Raw genomic sequence first — 23,778 nt, forward strand, 5'->3', positions numbered from 1 at the left:
ACCAACCTCATCTGGATCACCGAATTGCAATTTGCAGATGACCAAACCAATAGTGTACTGGGCTGCTGCTGTCTCAACATTATTCTTTGGATGTGAAACCTAGACTCTATATCAACAGGACATCAAGAAATTTGAACGTTTGCACCAGCAAAAACTTACATCCTTTATGAATATCAAATAGGATTACTATGTATCCGGTGTTGTAGTTCCTGAGATGTAAGGCATACAGGCCACTACTATTGGCTTAGATGGATTAGATATATCTAGCATATGGGAGACAACAGACTTCCTCAGCAAATCCAGTATACTGAAATCAGAGCTGGCAGAAGGTCTCATGGTGACCCTTTGAAGTGATCATGAAGAGCAAAAACATAAACTAGAGCGTTTGACATACTCTTACAGAAGATTGCTCTTGTTGATGCTCAACTATCATTGCAATTTGAATGTGTGCATCAAAGACAGGAAATAGATATCCGTCAAAGATGGAAACGCCAGGTTCAGCCATGTTTTCCTCCCTCCATCAGGTGTAACATGTGGCTGCAGGTTTTACGCGCAGCATGGTTTGTTTAGTCACCAATAACATCTACATAGAGTAAACAGGTAATGAAAGAATTGCAGGAGAGAAACAAACACCTGGATATGAGTAACAGCCGATGACAATGATGATATTTTCTTCCACATTTATCTCTATGAACTCTTATGCAAGAATTCTTACAGAACCTTTCCACTTCTGCATAAATAATATGTGACTGCTATGATATTTTAATTATAAATTCCTTCTAACTATTAAAGAAATCATACCTGGGTTCAAAACTTTCTCCACACATGGATGTTGTTCCAAAAAGCGTCCAACAGCTAGACAATTTTTCATGTGCTGCTCCATGCGGAGAGGTAATGTCTTCAAGCCGCGATACACCAAGTAACAGTCAAATGGAGAAGGAACTGCACCTATAGCTAAACATTAAATATAAAACTCAAAATAGTTGAAATGTTGTTTTCTTTTCTACGTCGCACCAACACAGATAGGTCTTATGGCGATGATGGGATAGGAAAGAGCTAGGGATGGGAAGGAAGCGACCATGGCCTTAATTAAGGTACACCCCCAGTACTTTCCTGGTATGAAAATGGGAAACCACGGAAAACCATCTTCAGGGCTGCCGACAGTGGGGGTTCAAACCTACTATCTCCAGAATACAAACTGATAGCTATCATGCAACCACTTGCTCAGTACATATTTGAAATGATTTCATTACTTGACATGTATCACTACATGGAAACAAACTCCAAATATTACTCCTAAAATGAGATTATGTAACACCGTGTTTCTCCGAATCCAAGATGATTTTTTTTGTCAAATCTCATGTGAAAAGTCAAGGGCCATCTTGCAGTCGTGACCTAAGAGTAATGAACACGACTGGCAGCTACCACGGTAACCATGCTGCTTCCCTTCACCCCCACACCCGCGCACGCAGAACTCATTGACCATCAACGTCCGCTTCTATATTATACATCGTTAGCCACAACAACCGGTTGTGTAACATCACTGGTTCTCGGAAAATAGTGATGAGAGAATGACATTCTATCAGCCTCTATAAAAACGTTTCTCAAATACGGAGAATGGCTTCAAAACATGCAAGCCTTCAAACTCTTAGAAAGGCCACGACTACTCAGTGGCCAAGTTATAACACGTCTACTATACCTGGCGCTTAGTAAAATTAACAGTTTTATAGACAGCAGGAATATTTTCGTCATGGATCATCATATTTTAGAGACACGTGGAACAGGCCGGCAAATCTTCAACTGGTTCTCTTCAATATTATGATGCTAATTTTAAGTTAATGGTTATTAAGCACATGGAAATAATTGTGCAGCCACAAGAAATACGGCATAACTAAAGCCAATCTTCCACGTTAGTGAGAAGACAAAGGTAGCTTAAAAAATTGCAAGCACACGTTTAGCAGCCAGTCCACTTTCATTTTTAAGCTCTGCAATGTTGCCCCAATTCACATCAATGTTAGGTCCATGTACAATGTATTCAGGGAAAGTATCACACTGATAAAGTGCAAATTCCTCTTCAAATTTGTCATGTTCACTTTCCTTGACCAAAGTTGGGAATCTTCGAACAAAATATTCAAGAGATGAATAGGAAACCTTCATTCTGAGAGAGATGTCTACAACTTCGGCATGATGAAGAAATTCATCATCAAGAGGAAATTTCCTGGTAATGTAACTGCAAGCTGCCATATAAAACTCTCTGACAGAATTATAAAACATATCTTCATCACAGTCATTATCTTTCAAGTATGCCCTAGATTTTGCTCCAATTACCAAGCCCTCATTGACTTTCTGGTATTTCCTCCTCTTGAATTCAACACTCAAAAGGGAGGTAGATTCTGTCTGAAGAGAACATGGCTGAACAAATCTGACCAATAGGTCGGTTAAAAGACCAGTAAGTGTTTCCTGCTAAGAAGATGTATGGCTGGAGCATCTTGTTGCAGAAATATATTCACAGAGTTAAAAACAGGAAGTGAACTCTGAAGAAAGTAGCAAAACAGTTTTGTGTGTGGGTCTTGTATGAAAGATTTCACAATTTCAAACTGCTTGGTGGTCTCATTTTTATGGTGGGTCTCATTACAAAACATGAGTGTCAAAGGTTTCCACTGCTCAAGAACTCTATCAATAGACTGAAGAAGCGAGAGCCAATGGGTACTAACATATTTCAAAATTTTGTGAACCTCTGTGCCACGAACAGGCTGATAAACTTTCAACGTGTTTTGCCTTTTAGAACTCTTATCAAGATAGTAATATAACTGAACCAAAAAGTTCTCTACATTGACTGGCAATTGGGTTGCTGTTTTTTTGTGCACAGATGTGTATGAGATGACAATTTTGCTTCGATTACATGTGATAAATTGGATTTCAAAGAGCGAGTTTTTTTACTGTGTTATGCTTACATCATGGCTGCTTCTTGTGTGGACGAGGCAGGGATAAATCAACAAGGAAGAGCTGCAGAAAGTGCTACAGAAAAGTCTGTCCGAATCATTCTATGTACATTTGTGCAGAGTGCTTCAGTGAAGATGAAGTGTGAAGTGTGATCATGCTTATAGAGTTTTCAGTCAAAATGTGTAGGTCACAAAGGCAAAAATCGAAAAACAATCAGAGGAGATATTTTTAAAGTGCTAAAATTCCTTAAAATTCTCACAGAAATTCTAGGACAGTTTTTTAACCTGATATTGTTTTTATTCATTTACCATGGATATATGCTCTAATGTAAGTATTTGGGTATATATATATAAATTTAAAAGCTGTAATTCTTTTACTTATGTTTCCATGGTAGATTTCATTTAGTGTGAGATAGAATCAAATTTTTCTTCAAGGGTTTCTATTTCTTCTTCTCAACAAAAGAAAAACCTACAGTATATATGGTCTTCAAATTTGGCTTAGAATATCTATATATAGTACTATTTAAGATATTATTACCAAAGAAACCTAAAAATAGCATGTGCAAGTCATTCAGATTGAGTTTCAGTTTGGGCTACATACGTAGCCCGTGCAAGTAACGCTGCATCTATGACTAGCGCGAGTGTCCGAGGGTTAACTGAATATAATGGAGAGAATTAACTTGACTAGTTATATCATTTTATAATATGTTATGTTTAGCTAACTTTGAGTGATGATTTTTAAAATTTTAGAGTTTTTCAGTCTTTTCAAATTTAAAGTTATATTAACTGAATCGACACTGAAAAAGAATGGCATCCTTCTTTAAAATAAGAATGTTTAAAACTAACAGATTATTTTGTATTCATTGAAACAATATTTATATTAATATGTTCACATTATGGACCAGCTGTTGAAATAAATTGGCAATGAAAGCTATTTTCCTCTTGTACCATATCTGTCATGTTCTTTCTTTCAAATATTAAACTATAAGTTAAGACATGCTCCTTTGAGACTGCCATTAAGAATATTGTATTATTCCTCGTATGTTACTTAGTCCAAACGATTCAATAGTATCTTTGTAAGTTACATACAGAGCAAGGAAGGAAAAAGAACCATGAACACAATCATTCAGCAACAAACAATAGGCTACTACAGCATATATGCAAAATGGTATCAACATACTCATTTGAAGAAACTTGAGCCTCTCATGAAGTTCCTGGGAATTAGTCACTACAGCACCCATGACAACATCTGTATGACCATTCATGTACTTAGTGAGAGAGTACACAACAAGATCAGCTCCCAGCATCAGTGGCCGCTGTAACAATCAAGTTCTCAAAATAACTACTGCACATAGTATTACAATTTAATATGGTCAAGAAATGAATATAGCAAAGTAAAAGCACAAAATTAAGTGGAAAAAAAATTAAAAACTACAACAATATACAGTAAAATTATTAATGTGAAAACCTGACATATCAAATATAGTAAGTAGACAAGCAATTTAAGGGTTCAAGGCATATGCTGGAACATATAACACAGATTCACTAATGTTAAATTTAATAGCTATTTGAATTATCTATAAAATAATCGTACTGCCATGAACTTTCAGAGTAATAGTGATGTGATGATTTCAAAAGCCCCTGTTTTCCAAAAGTATCATGTGTAGAAAGATGACCTGTCAACTCTTCTACTTATACTTATGAGCAAATTGAATAGAATTATGACTATCAGAATAGTAGCAGCACAGTCATTTGCAATGTTATTATTTAAGTATTGACATCAGTGCAAATATTCATGAGCACCGCAAGGGGGATGCAAGGGTGCTTGAACCTCCATGGTTCATGAGAATGGTACGCTGAAGTAGGAAAATCTGCAAGAAATACAGGCCGTACAATGTAGAATGTAATTTATTTAACAGAAGAGAAATTCAGTGCATGAAAGTAAATGAAAATGAAATGGCATATGGCTTTTAGTGCCGTGAGTGTCTGAGGACAAGTTCGTTTTGCCAAATGCAGGTCTTTTGATTTGACGCCCGTAGGCGACCTGAGCGTCGTGATGAGAATGAAATGATGATGAAGACGACACATACACCCAGCCCTCGTGCCAGCGAAATTAACCAATTAAGGTTAAAAATCCTGACCCTACCAGGAATTGAACCAGGGACCCGTGTGACCAAAAGCCAGCACGCTAACCATTTAGCCATGGAGCCAGACAAAGTAAATGAAACATAATAAAACTTTGAAAGATCTGGTCTTTTTTAACTCTCTTGGAGCCAGGCGGTACTGCGAGCGTCCGCCCTTTAAATTGCCAGAGCCGATGAGATCGGCCTTTAAATATCCGTGCAGAAGTTGCCAGAGCCGATTACATCGGCCGGCTGGAAATTCTATGATATACATAATTTTTTGGCAGTCTATAGTTACGTGCATACTTTTGTGACAACCTGTAGTAAAGGGGCTACAAATTATTGTGTGCCTGACCTTGCTTTGGAATTTCTAAGAGGGTGTTCTAGCTTTCACAAGAGTTGTTTCCTGTGTTTAGAAATACCGCTAACCGGTCAGTACAAGATTGCTCCTTGCAGTGAGTGGATTCTTTACAGCAGAATGGCAAGTGGATCACGTGATATATTTTCAGCAGGTATTGATGACGATAAATTAATGGAATATTTGGAACAATGCGAAGTGAACGCGGATGATTTATCGGATAGCGATAGTGAATTTAGTTCAGAGAGTAGTGATGAAATTATACCAGACACGCCCCTGGGATCACCACAGCTAAAGAAGATGCGTTTGTTTCTAATATCAGTAAAGCTACTGTGAATACTGTTGTTGATGAAACTAGTGATGACGATGATGATGATGATGATGATGATGATGATGATGATGATGATGATGATGATGATGATGATGTCTCTGGAGAACATTTTGTGGAAATTTCTCCCAATGAACCTGACAACGTTCCTCAGCCTCCTGTTTCGTTCATGGAACTTCCTGGACCTAAACATGCCCCTCTGCCTGATTCTCTGCCCATATCATACTTCAATTTATTTTTCACTTTTTCTCTGCTAAACCTTATAGTCACAGAGACCAATCGCTACGCTGACCAGCTCCTTACTTGTAATGAACTGTCACCCAATCCCCGCTCTTGATGTTGGAGACGCACTATGATTGATGAAATAAGGGCGTTCATTGCTGTCACCCTTAATATGGGACTGATAAGAAACCTACCATTGTTTCGCACTGGAGTACTTTAGACCATTTCATTACTCCTTGGTTTGGTGAAATGTTCTCAAGGAATAGGTTTCAGCTTATTTTGAATTTTTTTCATTTAGTTGACAACAGTAAGCTTTCTCCTCCTGGCTCTCCAAACAATGATCCCTGTGCTCAATTCCAGCCTCTTGTAGATCATGCTAATAGGCTATTTAGACATCATTATACTCCTCATCAGCAACTTTCCATAGACGAAAGTTTAGTTGGAACTAAATGCCATACACAACTACTCCAATACATGCCGAATAAGCACCATCACAAGTGGGGGATAAAATTTTGGATGTTGTGTGATGCAGTTAGTAAATATTGTGTTGGTTTTTATACCTACCGAGGAGCAAGATCCACTGAAGACAGAAACAAAATCAGAATTAATGGACTGGCCTACACTGTAGTGACCAAACTCATGTCCCTAGGGAATTATTTTATGAAAGGTTTTCACGTTTACGCAGATAATTATTTTACGTCAATCCCCCTTGCAAAACATTTATATTCAGTTGGAACATTTATTACCGGCACTGTACGAAGAAACAGGAAGGGACTACCAGATGCTCTGAAAAATCCATTTAAATTAGTTTGTAATAAATATTTCAGACAGGGGCCAATTTTACTAGTGGGATCCAAACAGAAAAAATCTCAGAAAAATCAGGTGGTGGTTATAAGTACACGCGAAGCTGCAATAGAAACAGAAGTGCCTGCAACTGCTAGAAACATTAATCAACCTAAGAGGAAACCTAATGTGATCTTAGACTATAATCGTTATATGGGTGGCATTGATACAAATGACATGATGGTGTATTTTTAATTACATGAACGTAGAACTTTGAAATTCTGGAAAAAAGTTGCATTCAATATAATTTCGAGAATGGTCTTAAATGCTTATTTGATGTATTTAGAAAACTGTAACGGAAAGAAAATGACTAGGCTCCAGTTCTACTCCAGTATAATTGAATCTCTGAGTACTGAATGGTTTGAGAACAGACAAAAGATTATCACGAATATTCCTGTGTGTGGCGTAAAACTTTTGTCAGGTACATTAGAAAGATGGTGCGTTGTATGTAGCTCTCCGCAACAGAGAAAGAGGTCGCGAACTGTGTGCATCAAGTGCGATAAAAGCCTGCATACTAAATGTGCAGCTCTTCATAAGTGCCCTAAATAAACAAAATATATTTAAAGTTCTACTTGAACAAAAAACAGAGATTTTATACGACGTTGCGTTACGCTTTTTATTGCTCCTATTAGTGTTAGTGATAAGTGATTAGTGTTAGTGATAAGTGATTAGTGTTAGTGTAAATACCCTGAAGTGCTTCAACAGTGGTCTCGAACTTTGAACAACATTATATAGCGGTGACGAGTCTTCTTCTCAAAAATTTTTGGTGAGTAAATTTATTTTGTCATTTTCCTTCTTTTTTACTAGTGACATAGTAAATTTGTGTTTGCATTTTTTGTTTTTCTTTTTCTCGTTCAGAGTAATTATTCTGTTCATAAATGAATTCTCTATCATTACGTAAATGCCGGTCCCCACGGGTCGAGTGTAGTGTGCCTGCCTTTCACTCGGAGGTCATGGGTTCGATTCCCGGACAGGTGAACGATTTTTACCTGGGTCTGAGTGTTGGTTCGAGGTCCACTCAAACTAAGTGACACTAAGTGATGACAATCGAGGAGAGATCTTAGGCTAAGAGAGCTACCTTGGTCTAGAAAACCATGAATAATGAACGAGAGAATTCGTCTCACTGACCATGCGTCACCTCGTAAACTGCAGGTCTTCGGACTGAGCAGCAGTCGCTTAGTAGACCAAGGCCCATCAGGGCTTTAGTGCCATAGATGTTTTAATTACGCATATTGTATTGCATTGTAAAATGTTTTTAAAAATATATACTGAAATAGAAAACTAGAAAAGGGGATTTCCGATAAAATAAAAACTATAATCTCAACTATTATTTTTTACTTTTGAATAACTCAGAACTATTTTTATACAATCTAGTCCACACATATAAAATTTATCTTAAGTGTTCGCCATACATCGATATATACATGAATTTTATCGGTGAGTAAAATTGTCTTATTTTCATTAGGGACATACGTTTGAATTTTAATTTTTTATATTTTTATTATTCGTGTTCAAAATAATTATTTCGTAGAATTATATTTAGAAATAAATTCTACATTATCACGTATATTCTTTTGTATCGTAGATGATATTTTCAAAGTAGATATTGAGAGAGAAAGTGCGAAAATGTTTTTCTCTTCCTAAAAGTAAACGTTATCGACAACCATAATATCAACAATAATACTTTTTAATTCCTTATATCACTCTAAATCAGTTGTTTATTTTATGTAGTCGACGTGTAGAAAATTTCTTGTCGGTATTTGACATACACCGGTAGATATACGCAAATGTTAAAATGCCCGTAATTCTACTAAAAAGGGCCTGGCACTTTACAGTAGTAGAGTGCAGGCGGAGCTCTGGCCTCTTCCAGCTGCTAGTGAGCGGCCGACCAGATCAGCTCCTGGCTCCAAGAGGGTTAAAAACAAATAGTGTTGGAACAAAAACCTTTAGCCTTCTTGGTTGCTGTCCAAATTTGTTTGTCGCAATGTCAATGATCAGTGTTCTCTTGCACACTCTTGCTATGAACAATGGACATGCATAATCCACTTGGCCTACTGTCTCCCATTGTAGACCAATTCTAAGTCTTGAAGCGCCGTATTGTACTGGATGTGCATTCAATAGTACTTGTCATTGGGAAAGTTGGGTCGATCTTGATCGCCTCACTTGATAAATTAAATCAGCATACTCAAGGAATTAATTTGGGATTCCTTCATATTTCCAGACATCATATGTGGCATCATCAACTATAACATTTTGAATCTTTAACTATAACCTCTAACAGAACAAGAAGATAACTAACAATACAAAGATTTGGCTCACTAAAATCCTTGTACTCTCTCTTCTCATATGGCTGTGAGACCTGGACCATAAAGGCCTGAGACAGAGAAAGAAAGAAAGAAAGAAAGAAAGAAAGAAAGAAAGAAAGAAAGAAAGAAAGAAAAAACACTACATCAATGCCTTTGAAATGCGGTGCTGGCGTAGGATGCTAAGTGTGCCTGGGACTGCATGAAGAATCAATATATCCACACTTCAGGAGCTAAAAATTTTAAAATACTCTTCTTCTCGCATCAATGGAAGAATACTCCAGTTCTTCTAACACATTGTGAGATGAAGTGGAAAAATATAGAAAAGTCATCATGGAAGGGAACATTGAGGGCAGTAGACCACAAGGAAGGATTGCAATTAAATGGATGAGGAAAGTCAAGAACATCACTGATTTGCCTTTCCAATATGCCCTAAGGAAAGCCGAGGACTGCCCATAATGGCAAAACTATGGCAGAGATATGACAAGCAGAAACAAAACCAGTGGGTCACAACATTGTCATGAGTAAATTGATTACTGATGATGATGTACCATAACCTCAAAAAAAAAATAGCCCTTGTTACTTTGTAAGACTGTTCTACAGGCCCATTTTACTTCAGATTAACAAGAAAGGTAAAGAAGTAAAAATTGCAAAAATTACTTGCAAGTAACTCTGTCAGTGCCCATGCTCATATCTATACCAAGTTGTTATAAAAATCAGTTGTATCTACTGTACACTGTTGTTGTAATGCATTTTGATAGCTTAATTGGCAGATTTTCTATTTTATAATAGACCTATACAATGACAAGTTACTGAAGCTAGTTACTGATGTTACAGTAAACACTTGATGTTAGACTTCATATACGACTAGATATGGAAACTGATCATTACCTACTTGATCCTCTCGCAATTCCCCAGTGTCATTTTAAAAAGATTGGCAAAATCCATATACAGCAAACAAAACTGTATCACGATTGACCTGTCTAAAGCATTTGATAGGGTGGATCATTGGATACTACTGGCAAAAATGAGTGTAATTGGATTGGACTAAATAGTGACTGATTGGGTTGCTATATTTCTAGAAAATAGATCTCAGATCACAGTATGAAGATAAAGTTGGAATTCAAGAGGACAAACTGGGGCAAATATTAGTTTATAGGAAGGGGAGTTAGGGATTGGAATAACTTACCGAGGGAGATGTTCAATAAATTTCCAATTTCTTTGAAATCATTTAAGAAAAGGCTAGGAAACAACAGTAGGGAATTTGCCACCTGGGCAACTGCCCTAAATGCAGAGATGGACAGACGGACGGATCTTTTAAAGCACATTACTGAATGGTTCCAGAAAAGATGGAAAAATATTTTCACATGTATCTTGGCAACTCTTAAGGGTTTGCCAGGAACTTACACCTTTACATGTTAAAGGAGCATTTCGAGCATGCGGCCAGAAGTGCTTGCATGTTGAGTGTGGTACAACCGAGTAATTTATGGGTGAAAATACATATTTGTATTCATTAGTAATGCACGTTCAACAATTATTACACTTCCTCATTCTGTAAGAGACAGTTGGTTAAGATGGAAGAAAATGTAGAGCAAACCAAAGAAAATATACGCCTGAGGCATATAAAAGAGAATGTCTAAACTATTAGAACAACTAATGTGCCCTTGTTGTCACCCAGGACATGCTAATTGATGTAGAGGCCCATAAGAGAGACGAAATATGACAAATTGATTAGAGGTAAATTACTAATGCACTGTTCATTATTGTTAACAACGGTGTCACTTCAATGTGGCCAAAACCATAGGCATAGCAAGTACAGTACATCATAAAATAAAAAATGATTGTTAACTGTTAACCGTAATAACATATTTTGTACATGTAGATTCTAATTTCTGACTTCACAAATCTCTAATCCAGCCACAATTTTAAGCTAGTCATAATCATCCTTTTACAGTTCCAGTTTCCTAGGTACTGATGGCGAGCCTCTTCCATTCTGTCTTATTGAGATACATTCTGTTGTTAATGACGTCCTCCAGTGTCCTTCTCTGATCTGCAATGCCCATCTTTATGATGTCCATCCAGTGGGTTCTTGGTCTTCCCACCATCCATTTCCTTGCCACATGTCGCTCCAAGTTAACATATGCTGTTCTTGTTGGCTCTATCCTCATTACATGTCCAAACCACCTCAGCCTGGACCTGCTGATCCGATCTAACAATGATGTAACAATCTCAGCTTCTTTCCTAACCACATCATTCCTCAACTTGCCCAGTTTGGTTTTTTGAATTGTGGATCTGAGGAACTTCATCTTGGATGCCTGCAACCTTGATGAGTCTTTCTTAGTGAGGGTGCAGGTTTCAATACCATAGGTTAAGACTGGTATGAAGTACTGATTGAAATCAAGTGCTTTGATTTTGTTGGTACTTTGGAATCTCAGAGGAGTGTTCATACTTGCTGGTAAAAGTGAGAGCTCTTCTGCACTCTATTTGCCACCTCCTTCGTGGCTAGTGTATCTCGAGATATTACACTGCCGAGGTATGTAAAGCTTTCCATACTTTCTTGTGGATGGTTTCTTAGTATGATGCTCGCTGGTCGACCCTCTCTGTTTATTGCCGTCACTACTGTTTTGAGTTCGCTTATCTTGAGATTGAACTGCTGGAACTTAACCTTCCATTCATTGAGTCTCGACTGTACTTGTTCCTCAGTTTCTCCCCAGATCATAACATCATCAGCAAAGGCTATTGCATTTAGTTCACCAGAGGTTTTCTTGATGTTCTTCATTATGTCATCCATGATGGTGATAAACAATAACAATAACAATCTGCCACCTGTGCGACTGCCCTAAATGCAGATCAGTATTGATTGATAGCCTCCCCAGTTGTATCCCCAGACCCAAGTCTCACGCTCCAGGACACTGCCCTTGAGGCGGTAGACGTGGGGTCTCTCGCTGAGTCTGAGGGAGAAACCAACCCTGGAGGGTGAACAGATTAAGAAAGAAAGAATAAAGTTAGTGAACCTGGTTTCTAACTCGCAAATAATCGCTGCCGCAAAGGTGCATATTCGATATTAGTGAGGAATTTTAGACAGAAATAGTAAGTTCTGGATCATTCAGCTTACTGCAAAACAAAGTAAGGGGAGTTAGGGATTGGAATAACTTACCAAGGGAGATGTTCAATAAATCTCCAATTTCTTTGAAATCATTTCGGAAAAGGCTAGGAAAGCAACAGATAGGGAATCTGCCACCTGGGCGACTGCCCTAAATGCAGATCAGTATTGATTGATTGAATAATGGGAAAGCCTTGCTGGACTCCACTTTTGGTCTTGAACCAGGATGAATATCCGTTACCCAATCGCACACAGCTGGTACAGCTCTCCTACAGCATCTGAACTTACCTCACCAGTCCCTCTGGCATATTCCTTTTTCTCAGGCATTCCCATATTTTCTCTCTTGCAATGCTGTCATATGCCTTCTCAGTGTCAAAGAAAACCATAAACAGATCTTTGTCTTTTTCCCAATATTTTTCCATTAACATATGGACACTGAAAATTAGGTCTGTTGTGGACCTTTTAGGCCTAAAGCCATACTGTTCCTCTTCAAACTGTGGCTCTAATATGACTCGCAATCTGCTCTCTAAGATTTTCTCAAGAATCTTAAGCCCATGAGAAAGAAGTGTTATTCCCCAATACTTGGAGCAATTTTGGCAATTTCCTTTCTTAAACAGGGGGATAATGACACCCTTGCTCCAATCAGTAGGTATCTTGCCATCTTTCCAAACTGCATTAAGCACTCTGTGTAGCCACTGTAAAACCTGGACTCCTGCTGCTTTAATCATGTCTGTGCTGACTTCATCGATTCCTGGAGATTTCCCTTGCGGCATCTTCTTAAGGGCTGCTTCTGTTTTTGCCCATATAATGGGAGGTACCTCTGTGCAGGTTTCAACAGCTGATTCTTTTGTTCTCTGATCTGCTTCTGTCCTGTTCAATAGGTGATCAAAATGATTCCTCAGAACCTCTCTGATGTCCTCTTCTTTCCCGGTCAGGTTTCCATTAGCATCCTCAATTGCTTTGATGGTTTCAACTGAATTCCTTTTGTTTTTGATCCCTCTGAACAATAGTTTCATATTTCCTTTGCTGTCTTCCTTCAGTTTTTGAGTAAATTTCTCCCAGCACTCCTTTAATTTAATTTTTTCCTTTTAATTTAATTTTAATTCTCCTCTTCTACTACTCTTTTAACTCTCAATTTCTCATCCCAGTAAACTTGCTTGAGGTTGAGGTTCTGGCTTGGATTTCTCTCTATCTCATTCTTTTTGTGCCATGTTCCTTTCCTTTATTGAGGATCTTACTCTCTCATTCCACTAGGGTGTCTCTTTTTCCCTTACTCCCACACTTGTCTTCCAACAAACCTCTATTGCTTCTTTTATTAAGGTGTTATTAAATCTTGTCTACTCTACCTCACCACTCTACACTTCTTCCGTAGGCATTTGTCCTCTTATACGGTCTTGATAGTCGGTCCTTTTTCCAATCTGTTGCAGTTCCCACACCTTAATCTTAGGTAATTTCCTGGTTGTTATCTTTGGTACATTAATATCTTTCAGATCTGCTACTAATAACTAGCGGTCGCTATTGAGGTTCTCACTTGGAATCACCTTGACATCAGCCACAAGTCTACTTCTTTCTTTATCTGTAATAACATAGTCAATGACCATCTTGCTCTTTGCATCCCAGCTGTAACGGGTAATCTTGTGACTGACTCTTTTATTGAACCAACTGTTTTTTACTACCAAACAGTTTCTTATGCGGAAGTCTAGGAGATATCCACCTTCTGAATTCCTTCTCCCATAGCCATGTGGTCCCATCACCTTCTCATAGTTATTCCTGTCTGTCCCAAGCTGTGCGTTGAGGTCCCCGATGATGATTGCCCTCTCTTCACTGATGATCTCTTCTAGGTCTTCGAGAAACTTGTTCTTTTCATCTTGATTGTAACCCGTCTGAGGGGCATACACTTGCACCAGTGTCACCTTCTCTTTCCAAGGTGAACTGTTGCCTTTACTATCCTCTCATTGATGTACTGGATCTCTGTAATACCATCTCTTTAGACAATATCAATCCTACTCCATTTCTCATCTCTCTGTTGTTACCATTCCAGTAGAGGGTATAGTTTTTCCTCAACTCTTTCTACCCTTTACCTTTCCATTTAGTTTTACTCAGTCCTAGGATTGAAATTTTCCTTCTCTCCATGATTTCCACTAACTCTTCAAATTTCCCAGTCAAACTCATTACATTGATTGTTCCTATTCGAGTGTGTTGTCTTCTCCGGGGTTGTTGCACAACTGCATGGCTTGGCCTATCATCAGGGCGTAAGCTATCATACCTGGCGTGGGTCTGCGGGTGCTGTTGTCTACTCCAAGTTCTTTGTTTGCATCCGAGGCTTGTATAAGTGTTGAAAGAGATTGCAGTTACTCTCCAACTCACTTTGCTAGGCATAACGTTGGAGAAGATTTTCTGTCAGGGTTATCTCCCTTAGCCTTTAGCAGTCCCCTGCCACATGTGCAAGGCAGCAGCTTCCAGTTGAATTTATGTGTCATTTCCTACACAATGGATTCAACAAACCCCCTAAGGGTGAACTCCTCTGCCCATAGCCATTGGTTCCCCCTTAGTTTGTCAGGTTTGCTAACAGCCGCCCAACCCTCGGCTAGACAGTCGCAGATAGTACCATCTACTGTCACATATGGTAGCAGGATGTACCTGACCTGACTTAAGCTAGTATCAAGGACGATTTCCTGTTTATTATTTAAATTACAGTATCCAATTGTCAAGTGAAACTTCCACCTATTTAACTTTTTCACTTGACAATTGGATATTTTGTTAGCACAGATATTGAAATAAGATTAAATTCATCAATTGTAGTATTAAATTACAGTTAACCACCTAAGATTATCTTGAATTATTTGGTCCAAAATAACTTGTCATATGATTGCCTAAATAAGAACTGTACAATGAAAAATCACAAGAATGTGTATTTTTGTCCCAATGTGATGCGATTACAAGAAACAGATACTCGGAGCTTGATAAAATACACGCGACGTCACTTACTCTGCTCACTGTCATCCATATACATAGTAGAGGCATTCAGTTGTACATTCAAGTAATAAAATCATACCAATAAAACACAACTGGATTACAAAGTTCTACTAAGATATACATAATATAATTATTACTTACTCATCTTTCTAAATAAACAGCAACTTAAGCTGGCAGAACATCCTCAGCAGCTGATTTGATCAATTGCATCAGGTTCAAGGAAATTGTTTCTTACCCAATTAACTGCACATAATGATATAACATGACTTTACAACCAGGTTGCAGTCCACGAATTAATCCAGCTTACGAACTGTTTACACGCAATGAATCTCCACATCTTTTCAGACTGTCAAGGTTCTTTTTAGAACTGTTCGTTTTTACAGCTAAGTTATGTTCTGTTACATTAAGCACCTCTATAACAAGAATTGGGTTATCAAATGAACAACCAACAGTTATAAACCCCTTTACTTTGTTTATTGCGTTCTTTTTAATTCTTACAGACATTCTACGATATTTTAGAGGTCAGTACCCTGTGGGTGGGGGGCAGTAGAATAACACCCACAGCATCCCCTGCCTGTCGTAAGAGGCAACTAAAAGGGCCCCCAGGGGCTCTCAACTTGGAAGTGTGGGTTGCGACCACGAGGCTCTTAGCTGAGTCTTGGCATTGCTTCCATTTGTGCCAGGCTTCTCACTTTCATCTATTCTATCTGACCTCCCGTGGTCAACTCTTATATTTTTCGAACACCAACGGTATTAGAGCACTCGAGGCCAGGGAGCCTTAATTTTCATGCCCTTCATGGACCTTGTCTTTCTTTGGCTGATACCTTCATTTTTTGAGGTGTTGGATCCCTTCCATTTTTCTTTCTGATTTGTATTATATAGAGCATAGTTGCCTAGTTGTACTTCCTCATAAAACAATTATCACCACCACCACCACCACCACCATCACCACCACCACTTAGAGGTCAGGATTTTACAGCTGGTTTCATGCAGCCTAGTTCATGAGTCAGAAGTCATTCAAAAATGTCATCTTGAGTTCCGCTTGCAGCAGAAAATAAAGTACTGTATTAATAAATGCACTAGACCACTCATTTTTGTCCCACTCCTTAGATGAATGGTCAGCACATTGACGTTTGGTTCACAGTGACCCGGGTTCAATTCCCAGCTGAGTTGCAAATTTTTAACCTTGTCTGGTTAATTTCTCTAGCTCGGGATATGGATGTTTATGTTCACCTCAATACACATCTTCATTTTCATACAACACATCAAACTAGAAATCCCCACAGAAACACCCAAAAGTGAATACATCCCTCCATGTAGGGTTGGCAACAGGAAAGATTTAAAACGTGGCTTAAATCTACAGTAAGTACCAACCCCAGGTAACTGGGAAAAGGTCAGGAATAATAATAATAATAATAATAATAATAATAATAATAATAATAATAATAATAATAATAATAATGGCGTATGGCCTCCGGAGAGACCTGGTGCAGGTCTTTTTCTAGTAGACGGCCTATTAGGCGACCTGCATGTCTGTGAAAATGAGGGCCCTACCTAGGATGATTACTAATGTTGAATACGCCACACACATCCAGCCCCCGAGCCATTGGAATTAACCAATTAAGGTTAAAATCGAACCCGGGACCCTCTGAACCGAAGGCCAGTCTGCTGACCATTCAGCCAACGAGTTGGACAGGAAGGAGAATAAAAAGAAGACAATGATTACGTCTCTCATCCTGGCACCCATTGTGGTTGCCATTTCTTCAGATATTTCCTCTTCTGATGCTTGCTTGTTGTTTAAAGGGGCCTAACATCTAGGTCATCAGCCCTTCCTCTTCTGACTCTTCATCTTAAATTAGGGATGATGTAAACAAGATCAATAGCCCGTCTTCACTTGTATGCTCTATGTTATGGAAAATTTCTCCACCAATCTAAACACACTGAATCAATTTATTATTTTCCGTACATTCGGAAGTAGATTCTGAAACAACCGTAACAGTTTCAAGATTATCTTTACTTGTTTCAGCTACTGCCTTGACAACAATCCTTTCTCTCAGGTAAGTAATGGTTCTATAACATTTGCCTTTCATGTAAAGAATCACCACCGCTGTTCTTTTCAATGCAGTGTTAACTTTACAGTCCTATATTACAAATTGCTTTACTGAAGACTCGAAGTCATCCTTTGTGAAGTATTCTGAATACACTACATTTGTTCCAGAAGGTTTAAAGTTTTTTCTAGCTATTTTAATTTCCCAGGATTTAAATTGTTTGAGTGATTTTTCACTATTAGGAAACCAATGAAAAGAGAGAGTTTGTTCTTTTCAGTATTAGAATTGCAACCAAACTCACAAAACTGAGGCATCTTGCAACTATCATTGATTTATTTTAGAACTGCAGTAATCTCATTATGTGCATGCTACTGCTTGATGCTGAACTAGAAAATAGCAGATATGATGTCACTACGTGCAACACAGCCTAATGCGTGCCATATTCTCATGCGAAAAATGTAGTTGTGTTTATTTAATCAAGCCCTTATATTTCTAGCCTTATATCATTTTACACCAGACTACCCCTTTAACCTCTTAACCGGGCATTACGAGTTGATTCGTCTACCAATAGTTGCTACTCAATTGGGTAATGATGAGCCTTTGAAAATTATTATCTGCTAGGCGGGACCTGTTATTTCGTCCCTTATTGTTGTTGAGTGTAGTTCTATGACCACTTTATAGATGTCAGTAGGTTCCAAACTTGCTGCGCCGCACTGTATGACCATCGATCCATACCTCACATCACAGCCTGCAAGAGTTACACTTCCATCACACATTTTGTGACGCTAACTTCCGTAATGCAAATTTTCAGATAACCACCAGCTATAAGACATATTTATGTCAAAATGGGCTGCATGCATAATGGGTGGGATGCATTCCTTTGTCATTCATGGAAGCAATTCGTGGAAGATAATGGGCTTGGCAAGGTAGCTCATCACACACATCATGATTATATGGGTGACAAATTAACTCCTTTTCAGTCAAAATATATTCCCTGCTACGAATGTTCGTTTCTCAGTCAAAACTCCCCAGTTAAGAGATTAAGGAAGCTTTGTTTCATTAAGTACTATCTGACTATTTATCCTGCCATGTCATCTCTATACAATAAGTCTCAATTTCTTTAAGGACCTATCAAAACATTATTGTCTATTACCTAGCAAGAATGGAGAGACTTATAGTTTATCATTTCTTCTCATTTTTTAAATTTCTTCAAATTGGAAATCTTTTCATCATATATTTAGTAATGGAAACATGAAAAATCATGAATATAATCAATATGGTGACATAATATTTGCATGAATTTAAATAGGTGGATTAAAAATGCCTTAATTAAATCTGGAAATATATAAACATATTTTCATACATGCAAATGGCAACAAAATACAACACAAGGAAAGAAATTATTTACCTGATACAGTTAACCCTTAAACAAATATTATGAGTGTAAGTACATACCTGGAAATAAGAACTCAAGAAAGTATTGTCGACAGCCAGAATGACTCCTTTGTGAGCATGAACAATCTCCGCAACTCGCTTGATATCCACTACTTTCAACAATGGATTTGTAGGTGTCTCTATCCACACTAATTTGGTGTTTTCTTGAATTGCTTCACCTACTTTCTCTGGATCTCTAGCATCCACAAATGTTGTTTTTATGTTCATGCGATCAAATACTTTGGAAAGTAGTTCATATGTACCACCATACATATCATCCATAGCAACTATGTGATCACCAGCATTCAGCAAACTGATAACATTTGTTGTAGCAGCAAGTCCCGAAGAAAAACACAAACCATATTTTCCATTATCTAGTGATGCCAGACACTGTTCCAGAACTTCCCTCGAAGGGTTGCCATCTCGAGCATAAACAAAACCCTGAAGTCAATAAAACAGCAAATATATCGTACTATAAAATACAGCAGATTCTAATATTTTGAAAATGTACAGTACACTTTAAATTATAAGAAAGATCTTCATTTCTAGGCTTTCAAAGTTGGCGTTCACACCGGTTATTTATATTATGTAGGAAAAACTATTACACACATTGCTATTTGTGACGACCTCTTTCCTTTCACCTTTTGGTGCAAATTTCCTTCGATACAGTCTAGTTCCATTCTGACTCCAACTATAAGGCCTAGGCAGATTTTTCACTACAAACCTACCATGTCCCTACTTTTGTTAAATTTTCACTGTTTATATCTATTAAATAGTGATGACAAGCAGGGCTCTCTTCCTAAAGAAAAAAGATTAGGGGTACCCTTGTCTGGGACTGAACATAATCGGTAAGCATGAATTTGAAGTTTCCTTCCAAAGAGATAGAGGTGGTAGGACAACAATGTAATTAACAGGCCTATATAACATAAATTACTTTATATCACAGCAACTTCCAATTAGGCACAGTCAGTTTGTCAGTGCTATAGTCATCACGTCTTCTTTCCTTACTCTCTGTGGAAACTGCAAAATATCGTCCTTTCAGAAACCAGGAATTTACATAAACCATAGGTTTAAACAGCTCCAGTGGAAGACTAACAAACTTGATAAACAGGAGATTGGTAGCAATAGAAACGTGTGGTGTGATAATTAGATTAATTAGAGAAACTTGATGCTCACACTCACTAATGAACATAGGGAGACACTTCACTGTGTTCATAAGAGGAAAAAAGGGATGATGGAAGTTTCTTTTCCTCAAGATAACTCTGGAAATATTAAACAATTCATCTATCAGGAAGCCCAAATCAACTGCAAAATTATTTTATTTCTGTAAGTAATTCCAGGACTATCTGGCCAAGTTGAATAGTCCAACAATTAAACATATTCTAGAAAAGAAACCCTCTCTGTTTGCAGAAGGTGGTACTCTATCAATTCTTTCAGGTAATAGTAAAAATGTCAATAACACTAGTAACTAGAAACAAACACTAGTGTTAATTACAATTCAAGAACATGACTAACGAGATATGGCAATGAATCACAAAAAAGACATGGATTTCAAAAATTTACCGTTAAAAATGGAAATAACTATTTTTTCCTTCTCTGAGGCCTGAATATTTTGCCTATTTCACACAGACACAGACAGGTCTTAGGAGATGATGAGATATGTCAGGGCTAGGAATGGTAAGGAAAATGGGAAACCACAGAAAACCATATTTGGGGGTGCCGACAGAGGGATTCGAACCCGCTATCAACCAAATGCAAACTCACAGTTATGTGACCCAAACCATGTAGCCAACTTACTCAGTCCCTGAAAATTTGAGTAAACATCCCCCAGAAAAAGAGCCCTGATGATAAAAATTAAAATGTATTTGACTCAATTATGGCTTGTGGGGGTAAATTAATTATCTCGATCAAATACTTTTCACATTCTAGCTCCTTGGTTGAATGGTTAGTGTCAAGGCCTTTGGTTTAGTGTCCCAGGTTCGATTCCTGTTGGAGTCGGGGATTTTAACAGAGTTCGGTTAATTCTTCTTGACTCAAGGACTGGATGTTTGTGTTTGTCCCTAAACACTCCCCTTCATATACACATCACCAGAGAAATGTGTGACAGTGAATACATCACTCCACATAATGTTGACATCAGGAAGGACTTTTGAACAGCTGTTCCCACAAAAACCGACTCCTGGGATAGGAGTGCCTGTTACCAATATTGCAGTAACAAGGTAGTTTTGTATGATGTGGTGCTTTGAACTGTGTAATGTCATTTGAAATGCTACAAACTTGAGAAATAATAATAAAGCAGGTTATTAGCTGTATGGAACTCAAGTTGAGCCATCGCAGGATAGCCTGATTCTTGAAGAGAAACAGACACTCTCTTTGGTGGCGAATACCCCTGTGTCAGAGAATGCCGAAAGATTACAAAGAAAAGTTTGTCTCGATTCTCAGATATCCATAGGAGAGCAGTTCAGAATTTGACAGCAGTGATGAGAATACAGTAAGCAGGTCTTGCATATTACATGATGACAGCTAGTAATAGGTCTAACATCTTTCTTCTTTTTCAATGAAGTGAAATGGAAGCAGAAACAGCAGGGTAGAATATTCGGCTACGAATGGAATCCTACTAAATTTAATACAGTCAAACTTCTCTTCTGCGGACACCAATGGTTCCGTAGAAAAATGTCCATTACAAGAGGTGTCCACTGAAACAAGTTTGCAAAGATTAATCGAACATTTTTATGGCAAAGAACAGCCATCTTAAATATAAGCATATATATTGATTTTGATTAATCTAAATTACTTCTAACTAAATTTTTGCCTGGGAGATATTAAGTTATTTTACAGTCTTTACAAACATCCTTCAGCTGTGTGTGTGTAAATTTGGCACAGATTTTCTTTACTGCAACATTCTAGAAAAGGGAATAAATTCTGTTAAATGGTTCCATTGTTGTATCCCCATACTCATGATATAGCATGACAGATGAATTCTTCATCTGCTTAAGAATATCAACTACCGGGTGAGTTGGTCGTGCGCGTAGAGGCGCGCGGCTGTGAGCTTGCATCCGGGAGATAGTAGGTTCGAATCCCACTATCGGCAGCCCTGAAAATGGTTTTCCGTGGTTTCCCATTTTCACACCAGGCAAATGCTGGGGCTGTACCTTAATTAAGGCCACGGCCGCTTCCTTCCAACTCCTAGGCCTTTCCTATCCCATCGTCGCCATAAGACCTATCTGTGTCGGTGCGACGTAAAGCCCCTAGCAAAGAATATCAACTTTCAGATTATTTGGGGTTTTCCTTGTAACATACTCCCACTCGCTCACAGTTCTTTTGTTCAAACACACTTGAACCACTTATATACCACAATGTTCACTTCTGTATAAATGACTCCTATTTTCCTCCCACTCACTTAAAATTTCATTTTAATTTTTCACAATTATGTTTGACTGTGGTTCATGTTTGTGGGTTATTGTAATCATGTCCTAGTTCGTGAACCATGGGCAATGGTTGAGTGGCCTAGTAAGTGGTCCTGAGAGTCGGGATACCAGTTGCTATGGAATGGGAGTGGGCATCTCAGACATATTCTGAGCCTTGTGCTCAGGCGGCTAGGACTATACAATCTACCAGTGGTCCATAACCTATTAGAGGAGAGATCCTCACTTGGACTATGTGTAAGTAGGGTAGCATCCTGCTTCATGAATTTACCAAGCTCAGAACATTTTAAGCAAGCCTCGGACCTATGGGAGTAACGGAGTCCCACTCCAATTTGACAGGCGAGGGACTCCTTGGAAACAACTTAGCGAATGAAATGGAATTCGATGGGGAGCTATCAATATAGAGGATGCATCTGGATGTGCTAGGAGTAAGTAATATTTGGGTAAGGGGAGATAACGAGGAAGAGATAGGAGATTATAAAGTGTACTTGACGGGTGTTAGAAAGGGAAAGGCAGAGTATGGGGTAGGGCTGTTTATCAGGAATACCATTGCATGCAACATAATTTCTGTTAGGCACATAAATGAGTGAATGATGTGGGTAGATTTGGCAGTTGGAGGAATTAGGACGAGAACTGTCTCAGTGTATTGACCATGTGAGGGTGCAGATGAGGATGATGTTGACAAGTTTTATGAAGCATTGAGTGACATCGTAGTCAGGGTTAACAGGAAGGATAGGATAGTGCTAATGGGCGATTTCAATGCGAGAGTTGGAAATAGAATTGAAGGATGCAAAAGGGTGATTGGTAAATGTGGGGAATATATGGAAGTTAATAGGAATGGTAAGCGTTTCCTGGACTTCTGTGCTAGTATGGGTTTAGCAGTTACAAATACATTTTTCAAGCATAAAGCTATTCACAGCTACACATGGGAAGCTAGGGGTACCAGATCCATAATAGACTATATCTTAACCAACTTTGAATTCAGAAAATCTGTTAGGAATGTATGAGTTTTCCAGGGATTTTTCGATGATACAGTCCACTATCTGATCTGTAGTTAAATGAGTACCTCTAGGCTAGGATAGAGAAAGTGAAATCTGTCTGCAAACAGATAAGGGTAGAAAATCTCCAGGACGAGAAAATTAGACAGAAGTACATGGATATGATTAGTGAAAAGTTTTGAACAGTAGACAGTAAGCAGGTTCAGGATATAGAAAGAGAATGGGTGGCATACGGGATGCTGTAGTAGAAACAGCAACAACAACTGTGTGTAAAGATGGGAAAAGGCGAACATCTTGGTGGAATGATGAAGTGAGAGCAGCTTGTAAACGTAAAAAGAAGGCTTATCAGAAATGGCTCCAAACAAGGGCCGAGGCAGACAGGGATCTGTATGTAGATGAAAGAAACAGAGCGAAACATAGAGTTGATGAATCCAAAAAGTATTCTTGGGAAGATTTTGGTAATAAACTGGAAAAGCTAGGTCAAGCAGCAGGGAAACCTTTCTGGTAGGGAGGGAAAAAGGAAATGGACAGTGTTTTGAGCAATTCAGGTGAACAGATCCCAGGGAATCACTGGAGAGGTGGAGGGAGTATTTTGAACATCTTCTCAACGTAAAAGGAAATCTTCCTGGTGGTGTTGCGAACAGCCAAGCTCATAAGGAGGAGGAAAATGATGTT

At 38.4% G+C, this 23,778-nt stretch overlaps 1 protein-coding gene across 3 annotated transcripts in view; it reads right to left on the bottom strand.

Moving 5' to 3' along the window:
- The window catches only part of LOC136857695 (cystathionine gamma-lyase-like), a 182,539-nt gene that overhangs the window by 58,950 nt on the left and 99,811 nt on the right, over window positions 1-23,778 (bottom strand). For all 3 annotated transcript variants that reach the window (XM_068225278.1, XM_068225277.1, XM_068225276.1), the window contains exons 3-5: window positions 18,702-19,121; window positions 4,123-4,258; window positions 802-954 (exon numbers count right to left, since the gene is read on the bottom strand). In XM_068225278.1, coding sequence (XP_068081379.1) covers window positions 802-954; window positions 4,123-4,258; window positions 18,702-19,121 — 709 coding nt within the window. The remainder of the gene's footprint in view (window positions 1-801; window positions 955-4,122; window positions 4,259-18,701; window positions 19,122-23,778) is intronic.

The sequence above is a fragment of the Anabrus simplex genome, chromosome 1 (genome assembly GCF_040414725.1).
Source record: "Anabrus simplex isolate iqAnaSimp1 chromosome 1, ASM4041472v1, whole genome shotgun sequence".
NCBI lineage: Eukaryota > Metazoa > Arthropoda > Insecta > Orthoptera > Tettigoniidae > Anabrus > Anabrus simplex.